Source organism: Solea solea, chromosome 11 (genome assembly GCF_958295425.1).
Source record: "Solea solea chromosome 11, fSolSol10.1, whole genome shotgun sequence".
Classification (NCBI taxonomy): Eukaryota; Metazoa; Chordata; class Actinopteri; order Pleuronectiformes; family Soleidae; genus Solea; species Solea solea.
Window position 1 is genome coordinate 2,358,510 of NC_081144.1, and position 18,111 is coordinate 2,376,620.

At 35.7% G+C, this 18,111-nt stretch overlaps 1 protein-coding gene across 2 annotated transcripts; it reads left to right on the forward strand.

Annotated features, from left to right (window-relative positions):
* The first annotated feature begins 129 nt into the window (after positions 1-129).
* On the forward strand, positions 130-17,878 carry LOC131468796 (guanylate cyclase soluble subunit beta-2). Of its 2 annotated transcripts, none has more exons than XM_058643395.1 (8): positions 130-447; positions 950-2,069; positions 3,980-4,114; positions 6,008-6,182; positions 6,366-6,464; positions 15,884-15,975; positions 16,144-16,287; positions 17,245-17,878. In XM_058643395.1, exons 1-8 carry the CDS (start codon positions 284-286, stop codon positions 17,455-17,457), a joined length of 2,142 nt encoding a protein of 713 aa, XP_058499378.1. In that variant the 5' UTR covers positions 130-283; the 3' UTR covers positions 17,458-17,878. The 2 variants fall into 2 exon arrangements, with proteins under 2 accessions (XP_058499378.1, XP_058499379.1); XM_058643396.1 differs by having other exon boundaries at positions 4,046-4,114.
* The last annotated feature ends 233 nt before the right edge of the window (positions 17,879-18,111 follow it).

Below are 18,111 nucleotides of genomic sequence, written 5' to 3' on the forward strand. Positions count from 1 at the left end.
GTAACCTTATTTCATGTAATCAATCAATTTGAGATTGTGCCTCATTTTCACTTGAAACCCTGACATTTGAAATGTCTGTACAAGCAATACAGGATATCGACATTAAAACTTTTATTTTGAAGTTTGTCAGCGGAAGTGGAGCTGCCTCTGGTGCTGATGCTGCTGATGCTGCTGACTTGGTCCTTGCGTTCATTCATTCATTGATGGGACAGAAGATGCTGAGTACGTTCAGTGCGCTCGTGCCTCCGCAGAGAACGCGGGGTCGGCGTTGATAAAGTCACCGATGAGCTGCAGCGCGAGTCTCATGTCATCGCTGGACTTGATGAAAAAGCAGTGTTTGGCGTCTGGGACTCGGTCCTCTGCTCATCTCAAACGGAGACTCGTCAGGAGGAGCAGGGTCGCGCCGTGGACGCAGCAGGACTCGGACAGCGAGTGTCAGCTGTGCAGGTGAAGGTGTCCACATATCATCCAGGTGTTTTCTCATTCATGAAAATATCAGCTGTATTGCTTTGATTTGAATGTTCACCCATGTTTTCGCATTTATTTGAACATAATAAAATAACTAAAATTATTTTTATTTATCCTTTATTTAGCCAGGAAGATACAGGATTGAGATATTGAGATCTTCTTCCAGGGAGTCCTGTAGACAATTTCAGATATAAATCTCACAACAGAATATAATAGTTAAAAGAGAGAGATATAATAAAGTAAACTGCAGAAGTGTACACGCCATACCAACAAGATCCCTAATCTGAAATCTATTAGACCTCTGAGTTTGGGATGGAAGAAAAAGAGGTTCAGAGATGTAAGATGTTGCCCAACCATTAAGAGCTTTAAAAACCAACAATACAATTTTAAAATCAATCCTGAAACTACATAGGAATTAGTTTGTTTGGTGAACACTGAACGCCTCCTTCAGCCGTTCACCTGTTGTGTCCCTTTCGTCCAGGTGTTCCGTGATTCCTACATCTGGCAGTAGTCGCACAGTTCGACGGATTCTGATGGTCTGCCTCCTCTCTCTCTTGGCCCTGCTTGGCTCTGTGTCCATTGACCTCAGCTCCAACTTTGAACTGCTGCACACAACAGGAGCCGCCTACGATGAACTTACTTCCTGCAGGACCATGGCAATCCTGCAACTTGTTGGCAAGCTTCAGACGATGAGACGGTTGTTGGCCAAACAAACGGGCGGCGAGGTGTTTGAGAGCAGTTTCTCAGAGGCTGTATCTCCCATTTTGGATCATCTGTGTGATGCAGGTCACAGAAACAGCCACGGACTCTCCTGTGGTGTCGAGTTGCCTGGACTTTGCCAGGAGGTGAGGACGAGCGTTCAAGGATATGTGGACATGAACTGTACAAGTGAAAACAGCACTGCTGTTTTTACCTTGGTCATTGAGAGGCTTCTGGACATCTGGGGTCCTGTAGAAGATACTTTAGTCAAAGTCAAACAGAGTTCTAGCTGGAGAGACGTCCTGTCTGCAAGGCTTCTTGTAACATTTATAGAGCTCAACCACCAGTTAATGGACTTCCCCCATCTAGCAGATCACACTGACTTCCAGCACAAGTGGACTTCTATCCTAAGCTGCCTCGGCTTTGCCAAAGTTCTGACAGAACAACTGGACGACTGCTGGTTAGAGAACATAGACCTCAAGTTCAACTCCAGCCAACATGTGAAACATACCTTTGACACAAGTTTGTGGCAGATCTCTGGAGCAGAACCACCGTTTCTGTCTGGGTCTCATGTTGGGATTCAAGCTCTGGCCAACACTCAGCAGTGTTTCTTTGATACTGCGGTGCCAGCTCTCAGGTTGGCCTCTCGGGCTGTATCCTCTGGCCTCAGTATGAGGATCTGCCTCCTGGCCATCGCCTGCCTCATCTACCCAGTGGTTATGTTCTCTTTCAAGCAGATGGCTGAGTGGATACAGAAATATGCCCAAAGATTGAAGGAGAAGATGGAGGACCTGAAGCGCCAGAGGGAGCTGGCTGAAGACCTGCTGCACCAAATGTTACCCAAGTCGGTGGCCAAGCAGCTGCGCCAAAATAAACACGTTGAAGCCGAAAGCTATGACAAGGTTGGTGAAAACTATTTTCTAAAACCTCTTTCAAGGAAAGGCACTTGGCCACCAAAAGCGTCAAATGTTCAGTTCTGCATTTCAACTCAGAAAAGAGCGTGTTTGAGCAACAAACCTCAGTGCAATCATATTATCCTCATCCATCCTGGTCTTTTTCTGAGGGGTTTTCTGAGGGCAGCCCAAATGAGCCGAGTAGTGCTAGAACAATCTGGAAAAGCGCCATTTGTCTCCTATCTTCTTCTTCTCTCTTTTCCATTCTTCTTTTCACCCACCTCTCCTTCTCTAACACCCTTCCCTTCCTCCTCTTTTCTCTCGTGTCTCCTACCCAACCAATTGCTTGCTCATTGTGTTCCTGTTTGGTTTCTCAGGAACCCACTTCCCTCTTCCAGGTATGGTATGATTTTACACTTGCTGTGTCTTAGGACATGAATGGAGGAAGCTTCTTTAATGAGAGATGAAAGATCTTCAAGAAACCTATCTACTCTCCTAAGTTTCTGACTCAAGACTTTAGACCAAAGAGCTTTTTTGTATTGGCTTGAGAGCTGACTTTGGTCTTGAATAGTTTTGACCTGATTCTGGACTTGGAATTGTTTGGGGCCTGACTTTGGATTTCATTCTTAAGTTGACTTGGAACTAGTTGCCTTTTTAAAAGTGAATAAACTGCTATGTTTTACAGTAATCAATAGCAGCAATTGCTGCACAGGATTTATTTTATTTTATTTTATTTTATGTAATTACAAAAGAATAAGGGTGAATCAGCACAAAAAACGAGATGGAGACATGAATGAATTGTGCCTAAGATAATCAATGCAACCTCTCCCTCCATGACCTCTCTCTTACACTTTTAACATTCACGCAAACACATTCAGAGAGTTCCTAATGTGGCAAAGAGGCCGCAGGGAGCTACTCTGAAGAGACAACCTCTGCAAGATCTGCAGACATGCTCAACGAGGGTGTGTGCGACGCTGCCTTTGTTGCCATTGTTGGCGTAATTACCTATAATTGCCCTGTTTCATATTCATCAGGAGATAAAACAAGTTATGCAGGTGAAAATTGCATCTGGCTTATTGAAGAGGTTTAAAGCAGCTGTACCAAACGCAACAGAGTGCAGCTGCGGCGGCGGCGGCTGCTCCTGAGAAGGAGCGTGGGCTTATTTTAAAACTCATTTCTGGGAGGAAGAAAAGGGAAAGCATTCTTCTCCCATTGTGTTCCAGAAAAGTGAAGCGTGATGTCCTACTGAGGCCAAAATGTACATTACACCTGAAACCAGAGGTGTTTCCAGAACACTTTACTAATAATGCTCATTATCATTGATAACAATTATTGTGCCCCCAAGCATATTCAAGGGTTAGGTAAGGCTAATGGATGAATGGAGGGATGGTTCAGACATTTATTGATAATTGATAATGGTTTATATCTTTAATTACTTAATTTGAAACATATATATGAAGGTTGAAAGATCTTTTCATATTCAATTTTGTCTCCAAACATCTGGTTGCTGCTCTAATAGTTATATTTAATATTTAAAATGAATAAAAGAAGAATTGTTATCCATAGTTCAGAGTTCATCCATATAGTTGAGGTTGTCTCTCTGACATTGCTTTTTTAATTTATTACATCGACTAAATGTTAGATCCACAAAATGTCAGAACAAAAAGAGGTCTTGTTTTGTCCACAAACAATTAGTTTTAATGATTTCCTTGTTATACAGAGCAAAACACCCCAGTAAATACTAAAAGAAAAACACTCAAACCAATGAATTGATTATTAAAATAATTGGAGTCACCATCTTAAACATCCACAATCCATAATCAACTCAAATGTGTGTATATATATATATGTATATATATATATATATATATATATATATATATATATATGTATATGCACTTCTCCCCGTCAACTCCCAGGTGACCATTTTCTTCTCGGACATCGTGGGTTTCACGTCCATCTCTGCGTCCTGTTCTCCTCTGCAGGTGGTGGAGATGCTCAACAACCTCTACATGTGCTTCGACACACGCATCGACTCCTATGACGTCTACAAGGTAACTTTGGTGCAGCTTTATTCATGAGGCACTTTTCAAACGGAACGCAGTGCAGAAGCAGGTGTAACATTCAGAACATCCAGGAGCAACAAATTAATCCTTAGTACACAGAATTTAGGCTGCTTTTTTCCCCCATTACTATGTTAATACGTGTACATATATATATATATATATATATATATATATATATATATATATATATATATATATATATATATATATGTACAGAGGCTGTATATGTGCAATATTGAGTGTCTTCTTCTATCTTTTTAAACAGCACAACCCATAGGCAATCTGATGAAATTATATACTTTTCATTTTCCCCAACTATATAAACACACCTGAGCAAAAAAGTACCCAAACTTTTTAAAATCTGATTGTCTAGTTTGTGACTTCTGCACAATTATCACTACTAACATTTTTTTTCTCAACAACACATAAGAAGACAAAAAAAACACACACACGCCTCAGGATGTCCATATAAGCAGTTTACCAATTGTATTTTTTATAATACTTTATTATATTATATTAGTAGTATTTCTATCATACTTTAGTTATTATAGTAGTATTTTTGTAATACTTTATTATATTAGTATTTTTTTTATCATGCTTTAGTTATTTTAGTAGTATTTTTTTGCAATATATTATATTAGTATTTGTTGTCATACTTTAGTTATTTTTGTGGTATTTTTTGTAATACTTTATTATATTAGTATTTTTTTGTAATTCTTTCTGTTACAAATGAGTGATGCCTTGTCTCACTGTAAAACTTTAAATGTTCTCCGTCGCTCCTGAATCCCCTCTCTCAGGTTTGTGCAGATTTTCTTTGAAGGACACTGCATTGATTTCAATTTATTTGGACAAAGCAATATCCCTGACCTTAATTATAACCAAATAAATATTAGCCCCAAACTTAACCAGTTCCTCAGAAAAGAGGTTTTGCCACATTACGACTGTAACAACTGGTTCTGCAACAACTGGTCCTGACATTATCAGTGTTTATGCCCCAGTGAGGTACCAAAAGAGGTAAGAAATTCAAGTACACACACACACACACACACACTAGACCCATCTGTACAGACAGACGGTCTCAAAACAACATAATTTATTCTTTGTGAGCAGAAATGCTGTTTGTGTGTATTTGCATAAAGAGCAGGGAGGTAAGATCTGATCAAAGTGGTCACCTGAGACCCATGTGGACACAAACACAGACAATCAGCGAACAGACAATTCCTCTCCTCAAATTGTCTTTGTGTTCGCACTGAGAAACTCTCATCAAACTAAACATTTTTATTACAACATGTATAATTTCATTACACTAAATTGTGAAGATTTGCATCAACAAATAATATTAACTAGATTCCCAGATACCCTGGTTTACACCTGGAAAAAAATGGGTTAAGGGGTTTAGTTCCACTTTAAACATTCTGCAAGAGCTGTATGAGGTACTGGCACATAATAATGATATGATGATAATAATAAACTTCATAGCTCTTTTCATTGTGACCATGTACTTAACAGTTGTGGTTAAACCAAACAAGCTTTTGTCTGACAGGATACAGGCATGATAAAAATAAAAACAGATAAAACACATTAAAATATTCCCAAAAGCTTAAAAAGAAAGGTTTTAAGATGTGGTTTTAAAAAAGCAATAGATGACAAAGGTTTGATCTCCTTTTAAAATAAGATAAGATGGCCCTTTATTAGTCCCACAGTGGGGAAATTTACATTTTCACAGCAACAAACACAGATAAACCTAATTAATAATAAACATTCATTTCGACATAATGTTAAAGTACAATATAGAAAACAAATAAAACAACACGACTATACACATCACAAGAATATATACAGTTTGTCACATACTGAGATAAACGACCAAACTCAAACCAGGTGGAGACGATCGGGGACGCGTACATGGTGGTGAGCGGCCTCCCCGAGAGAAACGGAGACAAGCACGCTGATGAGATCGCAAAGATGGCGCTGGACTTGGTGGCGGCCGTCAGACAGATCATCGTCCCTCACATGCCCAACCACAAACTGCAGCTCCGAGCCGGCATTCACACAGGTGAGGGGGGGGCGCTCACAGGGAAAGTTACTCTACAGTACACACACACACACACACACACACACAAATCCTAAAAACACACGAGAATAAAAATAAGTGCTCCTTTATATATTTGCACTGTGTGAATATGTCAATCTTCTCCTCCATGAATGACCTTTGATTCATTGTCTCTCTACTCAAAAGGTCCATGTGTGGCAGGAATAGTGGGCTACAAGATGCCACGGTACTGTCTGTTTGGAGATACTGTCAACACAGCGTCCCGAATGGAGTCCACCAGCCTGCGTATGTGCCACTAAATACACACAAACTACACACTCTTCAGCAGGAGGGGTCAAACTCAGATGACCTGGGGGGCCAATGCGCATCTAGTCTTGTCTAAACTGTGTTAGACAAAAAAAAATGTTGAAAAACACAATATCATTCATGATGATATTTTGCAGAATTTAAAAGTAAATTTGCCCTTCTTTAGCACACGTAAGGGCTTTAAATGGATAGTTTTTTTTAAGTGTGGTTGTGTAAGGTACTGACCACAGACTGTATATAAAATGGATATAATTACCTGGTTTGAAATATGAAGCCCAGAAAGTGAGATGGAAGCAGCAGTTAGCCTCCAGGTGGCAACTCGCAAAAATAACTGAATTAGCTTCCACTTCTCACTTGATTTATAATATCAGTAAACTTTATCCTAATTGTCTAAATCTCTAGTTTCAGTACTTCTCCAATAGAAAATGACGATAAGTTTGGTACATGATGTTCCCATTTACAAACCACACTTAAAACTAGAAAATTCCGTGGTGAAATTTTGAGCGTGCCTGCTGTTCTTGCTGCCGATGTCGTCGGGTGCAGGACTTGTTCTGGTAAAAGAGTAACATTTGGGTAGAATGAACCTATAAAACTTTAAGTATTTAGACAGGGTGGTATTTTGGTGGAATAACCCTTTAAAAGAGACTGACTCTTAAGCTGTAAGGATCCAAAATGGGCTGGGTTATGATCATTTCGTCCATCGTCTCCCATTCATGTGTATGTGGAAATTTGACAAAAATGTGATAGTTTAGTATGTCGTCCAAAATTTGACAAAAATGTCATAGTTTAGTATTTTGTCCAAAATCTGACAAAAAAGTCATACTTTAGTATATCATCAAAATTTTGACAAAAAAGTCATACTTTAGTATGTCATCCAAATTTTGATAAAAAGGTCCTACTTTAGTATGTCGTCCAAAATGTGACAAATATGTCATAGTTTAGTATGTCGTCCAAATTTTGACAAAAATGCAATAGTTTAGTATGTCGTCCAAAATGTGACAAAAATGCCATAGTTTAGTATGTCGTCCAAAATGTGACCAAAATGCCATAGTTTAGTATGTCGTCCAAAATGTGACAAAAATGCCATAGTTTAGTATGTCGTCCAAAATGTGACAAAAAGTACATAGTTTAGTATGTCGTCCAAAATGTGACAAAAATGTCATAGTTTAGTATGTCGTCCAAAATGTGACAAAAATGTCATAGTTTAGTATCTCGTCCAAAATGTGACAAAAAAGTCATAGTTTAGTATGTCGTCCAAAATGTGACAAAAAGTCATAGTTAAGTATCTCATCAAAATCTTGACAAATATGTCATAGTTTAGTATGTCGTGCAAAATGTGACAAAAAAGTCATAGTTTAGTATGTCATCCGAATTTTGACAAAAAAGTCATAGTTTAGTATGTTGTCCAAAATGTGACAAAAAGTCATAGTTTAGTATTGTCGTCCAAAATTTGACAAAAATGTGACAAAAATGCCATAGTTTAGTATGTCATCCAAAATTTGACAAAAATGTCATAGTTTAGTATGTCGTCCAAAATGTGACCAAAATGCCATAGTTTAGTATGTCGTCCAAAATGTGACCAAAATGCCAAAGTTTAGTATGTCGTCCAAAATGTGACAAAAAGTCATAGTTTAGTATCTCATCAAATTTTGACAAATATGTCATAGTTTAGTATGTCGTCCAAAATTTGACAAAAATGCCATAGTTTAGTATGTCGTCCAAAATGTGACAAAAAGTACATAGTTTAGTATGTCGTCCAAAATGTGACAAAAAGTACATAGTTTAGTATGTCGTCCAAAATGTGACAAAAATGTCATAGTTTAGTATGTCGTCCAAAATGTGACAAAAATGTCATAGTTTAGTATGTCGTCCAAAATGTGACCAAAATGCCATAGTTTAGTATGTCGTCCAAAATGTGACAAAAAGTCATAGTTTAGTATCTCATCAAAAATTTGACAAAAATGTCATAGTTAAGTACTGTATGTCGTCCAAAATTTGACAAAAATGCCATAGTTTAGTATGTCGTCCAAAATGTGACAAAAATGTCATAGTTTAGTACTGTATGTCGTCCAAAATTTAACAAAAATGCCATAGTTTAGTATGTCGTCCAAAATGTGACAAAAATGTCATAGTTTAGTATGTCGTCCAAAATGTGACAAAAATGTCATAGTTTGGTATGTCGTTCAAAATTTGACAAAAATGCCATAGTTTAGTATGTCGTCCAAAATCTGACAAAAATGTCATAGTTTAGTATGTCGTCCAAAATCTGACAAAAATGTCATAGTTTAGTATGTCGTCCAAAATGTGACAAAAATGCCATAGTTTAGTATGTCGTCCAAAATGTGACAAAAAGTACATAGTTTAGTGTGTCGTCCAAAATGTGACAAAAATGTCATAGTTTAGTATGTCGTCCAAAATGTGAAAAAAATGTCATAGTTTAGTATGTCGTCCAAAATGTGACCAAAATGCCATAGTTTAGTATGTCGTCCAAAATGTGACAAAAAGTCATAGTTTAGTATCTCATCAAAATTTTGACAAAAATGTCATAGTTTAGTATGTCGTCCAAAATTTGACAAAAATGTCATAGTTTAGTATGTCATCCGAATATTGACAAAAATGTCATAGTTTAGTACAGTATGTCGTCCAAAATGTGACAAAAATGTCATAGTTTAGTATGTCATCCAAAATTTGACAAAAATGTCATAGTTTAGTATGTCGTCCAAATTCTGACAAAAATGTCATAGTTAAGTATGTCGTCCAAATTGTGACAAAAATGCCATAGTTTAGTATGTCGTCCAAAATGTGACAAAAAGTACATAGTTTAGTATGTCGTCCAAAATGTGACCAAAATTTCATAGTTTAGTATGTCGTCCAAAATGTGACAAAAAGTCATAGTTTAGTATCTCATCAAAAATTTGACAAAAATGTCATAGTTAAGTATGTCGTCCAAAATTTGACAAAAATGCCATAGTTTAGTATGTCGTCCAAAATGTGACAAAAATGTCATAGTTTAGTATGTCGTCCAAAATTTGACAAAAATGCCATAGTTTAGTATGTCGTCCAAAATGTGACAAAAATGTCATAGTTTAGTATGTCGTCCAAAATGTGACCAAAATGCCATAGTTTAGTATGTCGTCCAAAATGTGACAAAAAGTAATAGTTTAGTATCTCATCAAAAATTTGACAAAAATGTCATAGTTAAGTATGTTGTCCAAAATTTGACAAAAATGCCATAGTTTAGTATGTCGTCCAAAATGTGACAAAAATGTCATAGTTTAGTATGTCGTCCAAAATGTGACAAAAATGTCATAGTTTAGTATGTCGTCCAAAATGTGACAAAAATGCCATAGTTTAGTATGTCGTCCAAAATGTGACAAATATGTCATAGTTTAGTATGTAGTCCAAAATTTGACAAAAATGCCATAGTTTAGTATGTCGTCCAAAATGTGACAAATATGTCATAGTTTAGTATGTAGTCCAAAATTTGACAAAAATGTCATAGTTTAGTATGTCATCCAAAATTTGACAAAAATGTCATAGTTTAGTATGTCGTCCAAAATTTGACAAAAATGCCATAGTTTAGTATGTCGTCCAAAATGTGACAAATATGTCATAGTTTAGTATGTAGTCCAAAATTTGACAAAAATGTCATAGTTTAGTATGTCATCCGAATTTTGACAAAAATGTCATAGTTTAGTATGTCGTCCAAAATGTGACAAAAATGCCATAGTTTAGTATGTCGTCCAAAATGTGACAAATATGTCATAGTTTAGTATGTAGTCCAAAATTTGACAAAAATGCCATAGTTTAGTATGTCGTCCAAAATGTGACAAATATGTCATAGTTTAGTATGTAGTCCAAAATTTGACAAAAATGTCATAGTTTAGTATGTCATCCGAATTTTGACAAAAATGTCATAGTTTAGTATGTCGTCCAAAATGTGACAAAAATGTCATAGTTTAGTATGTCATCCGAATTTTGACAAAAATGTCATAGTTTAGTATGTCGTCCAAAATGTGACAAAAATGTCATAGTTTAGTATGTCATCCAAAATTTGACAAAAATGTCATAGTTTAGTATGTCGTCCAAAATGTGACAAAAATGCCATAGTTTAGTATGTCGTTCAAAATTTGACAAAAATGCCATAGTTTGGTATGTCGTCCAAAATTTGACAAAAATGTCATAGTTTAGTATGTCGTCCAAAATCTGACAAAAATGTCATAGTTTAGTATGTCGTCCAAAATGTGACAAAAATGCCATAGTTTAGTATGTCGTTCAAAATTTGACAAAAATGCCATAGTTTGGTATGTCGTCCAAAATTTGACAAAAATGTCATAGTTTAGTATGTCGTCCAAAATCTGACAAAAATGTCATAGTTTAGTATGTCGTCCAAAATCTGACAAAAATGTCATAGTTTAGTATCTCATCAAAATTTTGACAAAAATGCCATAGTTTAGTATGTCGTCCAAAATGTGACAAAAATGTCATAGTTTAGTATCTCATCAAAATTTTGACAAATATGTCATAGTTTAGTATGTCGTCCAAAATTTGACAAAAATGTCATAGTTTAGTATGTCATCCGAATATTGACAAAAATGTCATAGTTTAGTACAGTATGTCGTCCAAAATGTGACAAAAATGTCATAGTTTAGTATGTCATCCAAAATTTGACAAAAATGTCATAGTTTAGTATGTCGTCCAAATTCTGACAAAAATGTCATAGTTTAGTATGTCGTCCAAAATGTGACAAAAATGCCATAGTTTAGTATGTCGTCCAAAATGTGACAAAAAGTACATAGTTTAGTATGTCGTCCAAAATGTGACCAAAATGCCATAGTTTAGTATGTCGTCCAAAATGTGACAAAAAGTCATAGTTTAGTATCTCATCAAAAATTTGACAAAAATGTCATAGTTTAGTATCTCATCAAAAATTTGACAAAAATGTCATAGTTAAGTATGTTGTCCAAAATTTGACAAAAATGCCATAGTTTAGTATGTCGTGCAAAATGTGACAAAAATGCAATAGTTTAGTATGTCGTCCAAAATTTGACAAAAATGCCATAGTTTAGTATGTCGTCCAAAATTTGACAAAAATGCCATAGTTTAGTATGTCGTCCAAAATTTGACAAAAAGTCATAGTTTAGTATCTCATCAAAATTTTGACAAATATGTCATAGTTTAGTATGTCGTCCAAAATGTGACAAAAATGTCACAGTTTAGTATGTCGTCCAAAATGTGACAAAAATGTCATAGTTTAGTATGTCGTCCAAAATGTGACCAAAATGCCATAGTTTAGTATGTCGTCCAAAATCTGACAAAAATGTCATAGTTTAGTATGTCGTCCAAAATGTGACAAAAATGTCATAGTTTAGTATGTCGTCCAAAATGTGACAAAAATGCCATAGTTTAGTATGTCGTCCAAAATGTGACAAAAATGCCATAGTTTAGTATGTCGTCCAAAATGTGACAAAAAGTCATAGTTTAGTATCTCATCAAAATTTTGACAAACATGTCATAGTTTAGTATGTCGTCCAAAATTTGACAAAAATGTCATAGTTTAGTATGTCGTCCAAAATCTGACAAAAATGTCATAGTTTAGTATGTCGTCCAAAATGTGACAAAAATGCCATAGTTTAGTATGTCGTCCAAAATGTGACAAAAAGTACAAAGTTTAGTATCTCATCCAAATTTTGACAAAAATGTCATAGTTTAGTATGTCGTCCAAAATCTGACAAAAATGTCATAGTTTAGTATGTCGTCCAAAATCTGACAAAAATGTCATAGTTTAGTATGTCGTCCAAAATTTGACAAAAATGCCATAGTTTAGTATGTCGTCCAAAATCTGACAAAAATGTCATAGTTTAGTATGTCGTCCAAAATTTGACAAAAATGCCATAGTTTAGTATGTCGTCCAAAATGTGACAAAAATGCCATAGTTTAGTATGTCGTCCAAAATGTGACAAAAATGTCATAGTTTAGTATGTCGTGCAAAATGTGACAAAAATGTCATAGTTTAGTATGTCGTCCAAAATCGGACAAAAATGCCATAGTTTAGTATGTCGTCCAAAATGTGACCAAAATGTCATAGTTTAGTATGTCGTCCAAAATCTGACAAAAATGTCATAGTTTAGTATGTCGTCCAAAATTTGACAAAAATGCCATAGTTTAGTATGTCGTCCAAAATCTGACAAAAATGTCATAGTTTAGTATGTCGTCCAAAATTTGACAAAAATGCCATAGTTTAGTATGTCGTCCAAAATTTTACAAAAATGCCATAGTTTAGTATGTCGTCCAAAATGTGACAAAAATGCCATAGTTTAGTATGTTGTCCAAAATGTGACAAAAATGTCATAGTTTAGTATGTCGTCCAAAATGTGACAAAAATGTCATAGTTTAGTATGTCGTCCAAAATTTGACAAAAATGCCATAGTTTAGTATGTCGTCCAAAATGTGACAAAAATGCCATAGTTTAGTATGTCATCAAAATTTTGACAAAAATGTCATAGTTTAGTATGTCGTCCAAAATTTGACAAAAATGTCATAGTTTAGTATGTCGTCCAAAATCTGACAAAAATGTCATAGTTTAGTATGTCGTCCAAAATCTGACAAAAATGTCATAGTTTAGTATGTCGTCCAAAATCTGACAAAAATGTCATAGTTTAGTATGTCGTCCAAAATCTGACAAAAATGTCATAGTTTAGTATGTCGTCCAAAATTTGACAAAAATGCCATAGTTTAGTATGTCGTCCAAAATGTGACAAAAAGTCATAGTTTAGTATCTCATCCAAATTTTGACAAAAATGTCATAGTTTAGTATGTCGTCCAAAATCTGACAAAAATGTCATAGTTTAGTATGTCGTCCAAAATGTGACAAAAATGTCATAGTTTAGTATGTCGTGCAAAATGTGACAAAAATGTCATAGTTTAGTATCTCATCCAAATTTTGACAAAAATGTCATAGTTTAGTATGTCGTCCAAAATCTGACAAAAATGTCATAGTTTAGTATGTCGTCCAAAATCTGACAAAAATGTCATAGTTTAGTATGTCGTCCAAAATTTGACAAAAATGCCATAGTTTAGTATGTCGTCCAAAATCTGACAAAAATGCCATAGTTTAGTATGTCGTCCAAAATGTGACAAAAATGCCATAGTTTAGTATGTCGTCCAAAATGTGACCAAAATGTCATAGTTTAGTATCTCATCAAAATTTTGACAAATATGTCATAGTTTAGTATGTCGTCCAAAATTTGACAAAAGTGCCATAGTTTAGTATGTCGTCCAAAATGTGACAAAAATGCCATAGTTTAGTATGTCATCAAAATTTTGACAAAAATGTCATAGTTTAGTATGTCGTCCAAAATTTGACAAAAATGTCATAGTTTAGTATGTCGTCCAAAATGTGACAAAAAGTACATAGTTTAGTATGTCGTCCAAAATGTGACAAAAATGTCATAGTTTAGTATGTCGTCCAAAATGTGACAAAAATGTCATAGTTTAGTATGTCGTCCAAAATGTGACAAAAATGTCATAGTTTAGTATGTCGTCCAAAATCTGACAAAAATGTCATAGTTTAGTATGTCGTCCAAAATCTGACAAAAATGTCATAGTTTAGTATGTCGTCCAAAATTTGACAAAAATGCCATAGTTTAGTATGTCGTCCAAAATCTGACAAAAATGCCATAGTTTAGTATGTCGTCCAAAATGTGACAAAAATGCCATAGTTTAGTATGTCGTCCAAAATGTGACCAAAATGTCATAGTTTAGTATCTCATCAAAATTTTGACAAATATGTCATAGTTTAGTATGTCGTCCAAAATTTGACAAAAATGCCATAGTTTAGTATGTCGTCCAAAATGTGACAAAAATGCCATAGTTTAGTATGTCATCAAAATTTTGACAAAAATGTCATAGTTTAGTATGTCGTCCAAAATTTGACAAAAATGTCATAGTTTAGTATGTCGTCCAAAATGTGACAAAAAGTACATAGTTTAGTATGTCGTCCAAAATGTGACAAAAATGTCATAGTTTAGTATGTCGTCCAAAATGTGACAAAAATGTCATAGTTTAGTATGTCGTCCAAAATGTGACCAAAATGCCATAGTTTAGTATGTCGTCCAAAATGTGACAAAAAGTCATAGTTTAGTATCTTATCAAAATTTTGACAAAAATGTCATAGTTTAGTATGTCGTCCAAAATTTGACAAAAATGTCATAGTTTAGTATGTCGTCCAAAATTTGACAAAAATGCCATAGTTTAGTATGTCGTCCAAAATCTGACAAAAATGCCATAGTTTAGTATGTCGTCCAAAATGTGACAAAAATGCCATAGTTTAGTATGTCGTCCAAAATGTGACCAAAATGTCATAGTTTAGTATCTCATCAAAATTTTGACAAATATGTCATAGTTTAGTATGTCGTCCAAAATTTGACAAAAATGTCATAGTTTAGTATGTCGTCCAAAATGTGACAAAAAGTACATAGTTTAGTATGTCGTCCAAAATGTGACAAAAATGTCATAGTTTAGTATGTCGTCCAAAATGTGACAAAAATGTCATAGTTTAGTATGTCGTCCAAAATGTGACAAAAATGTCATAGTTTAGTATGTTGTCCAAAATTTGACAAACATGCCATAGTTTAGTATGTCGTCCAAAATTTGACAAAAAAGTCATAGTTTAGTATGTCATCCGAATTTTGACAAAAAAGTCATAGTTTAGTATGTCGTCCAAAATGTGACAAAAATGCCATAGTTTAGTATGTCACCCGAATTTTGACAAAAATGTCATAGTTTAGTATGTCATCCGAATTTTGACAAAGAAGTCATAGTTTAGTACGTCATCTGAATTTTGACAAAAAAGTCATAGTTTAGTATGTCGTCCAAAATGTGACAAAAATGCCATAGTTTAGTATGTCGTCCAAAATGTGACAAAAAGTACATAGTTTAGTATATTGTCCAAAAATTTGACAAAAATGTCATAGTTTAGTATGTCGTCCAAAATGTGACAAAAATGCCATAGTTTACTATGTCGTCCAAAATGTGACAAAAATGCCATAGTTTAGTATGTCACCCGAATTTTGACAAAAATGTCATAGTTTAGTATGTCGTCCAAAATTTGACAAAAATGCCATAGTCGTCCAAAATGTTGATAAAAAGTCATAGTTTAGTATCTCATCAACATTTTGACAAAAATGTCAAAGTTTAGTATGTCGTCCAAAATGTGACAAAAATGTCATAGTTTAGTATGTCATCCAAACTTTGTCTTAGTTTATGCCTTGCAGCAGCAGGCACTAATAAAACAATCACTTTAACTTACATGTTTGATCATTGCCTCAGAAATATGTCATAATAATAATATGAGTAACTGTATTACTTTTTCGTCTGTATTTGTCACTCTTTGTCAGCTCAGAAAATCCACGTCAGCTCAGAAACCTACTTGGCTTTGGTCAGAGAAAATGTCTACGAGCTGCAGCTTCGCGGAGAGATTGAAGTGAAGGTACAGATTATTTACATGTGCCTTTCGTTTAATTTATCTGTGTTTCTATTTACTTTTAACACGTTTTGTGCCTGTGTGTGTGTGTGTGTTTTATTGCCTCTGTGATCTCTATGCTCTTTGCTTTGCTTACCTATTCATTTCCTGTGTGCCTTCGCCTTTCCCTGCCAGGGTAAAGGAAAAATGAACACATACTGGCTGATTGGCAACAAGAACTACAGCGTTCAGAATGACAGTCTGGTCTGCAACTGGCATCCCGGCATGGCCAAAAAGAAGAAGATGGCGGCGGCAGGAAGCGATGTCTCTGTGGCCACGGTGAGTCCGACTGCTTCAGAGTTTTGCTACACGGTTTATTTAGTGTATTCAGTTTTCCAAAATATTCAATATTTTCTGCAAACGTTTTTCCCATGGGAATGAATGAAGACACTTTCGAAATAACATTTTCATTCATCATCAACACCTTCTAACTCATTCATACTTTTATGTAGTCACACTATTTCAATTTCAAAATTTATTTCAAGGTGATTCAGGAGATACAACTTTTCAATACCGTTCATATTTTTTTCACAATCAGAGTTTACATTTGAGCAGGTTTTTTGCACTTTTTGGCATGAGCTAGAGTGGAGATTAAAAAAATCTCTCTTCAAATTTGCTCTCAAATCCACAAATGTCACTATTCATACATGATTTTCTACCAGAATGTAGACACATCGGTCTAGTTTTAATTTAATTGTTGTGATCCATGTTTGCAAGCAGGGGTTCCCCAACTTTTCAGGCTCTGACTAGTTACGTAACAAGGCCAGAGACACCCATAATCCCAAAAGGACGTTACAGTGAAACTTAACCCTTAAATCAATATCTTTTCCCAGGTGAAAACCAGTGAACATGGTTTAACATCTAATAATGTTATTTATTGATCCAGGCGCAGATCTTCACAGTTTAAAGTTTAGTTAAAGTATTGAAATGATACATGATACATATTGTGATTTTTATTTCCTCATTTTGTCACTCAGCCTCAAAATCAGACTCATTAAAAACATTATTTTTATTCAGTCGTTGCAAACAGATATGGCATAGGAAGCTAGATCTGATCTTGTGAGGTCACAAGAGATCCTTTTCATGTCACATAATTCACTTCATGTCCATATGCAATCAGATTACTGAGGATGAGTGTCAACATCAACCACAACCTTATAAATAAAAAAAACATGAAATTGAAGGACAATATTTATCAATGTGATCTCTGAATATTGATGTGTGTCTCTGTGCCAGTCGTCTGTGACAGTACAGAGCCTCAGTGAGTACACTTCCACTCCGGCCTCCCTTCCCTCCTCAATGCTGAACCAAAGTCCATCCCGACCCCGGATGGATAATCCCGGCCTGAGTGTGGCAGTTCAGCCAGAACCGTCTGGAAGCAACTTCAGCACCCTGGGCTCCATGATCGGACGGCTGCAGGGAGATGATCCTTCCAGTCGGCCAGCGTAGGAGCAGCAGTGGACACAGTCCATTGGCCTGGTGTCTGACCTCAGCCCCATCTTTCCCTGTTATTAAGGACAAGAGTCAGTGTCAGTGGTTTGCGGAACTTAAAACAACAGTGCCGTGTAGTTGTACGAGGTACTGACAACATGGCAAGGGAAAAAACAGATTTAATCACTTTAACACTCTTACACAAGTCTACTGTTTCTACAGAGTATGATCACTACTTTATCACAGCCTTTTCTGTATGTAAGTATGTAAACTGCTCACTCTCCCTGCACCAGAGTCCATAGAGAAAAACCAGTAATTTAACATCACAGCACACAGGAGTTGTTGGTCGACTGCTGCCTCCAATGGTAAGTGCAAATGTGCAGTTTTGTGACTTTTGCTGTTTGAAATCTTTTGTTCAGATTTTTGAAACAATTGAAAACAAACTTATCAAACAAGGCAGCAGTATACCAGCTCCTGTGAGAGTGAATAGTTGTTTGTCTCTATGTGGTGATGGACTGGCAAACTATTGCCCCCCCCATCACTCTGTGTCAGCTGGGATTGGCACAGCACCCCCTGCGACAATCCTGTGGAGGATAAAGCAGTAGAAAATGGATGGATGGACTTTATAAACTACAGCTTCCAGCTGGAAAAGGCTGACAAACAGCAAGATAA

Bases quoted from the DNA above. Each gene is read 5' to 3' on its own strand.
- LOC131468796 (XM_058643395.1), top strand. From the start codon at position 284: ATGAGCTGCAGCGCGAGTCTCATGTCATCGCTGGACTTGATGAAAAAG. The intron at 6,183-6,365 runs GTGAGGGGGGGG...TCTACTCAAAAG, and splicing joins CCGAGCCGGCATTCACACAG to GTCCATGTGTGGCAGGAATA. The intron at 15,976-16,143 runs GTACAGATTATT...TTTCCCTGCCAG, and splicing joins GCGGAGAGATTGAAGTGAAG to GGTAAAGGAAAAATGAACAC.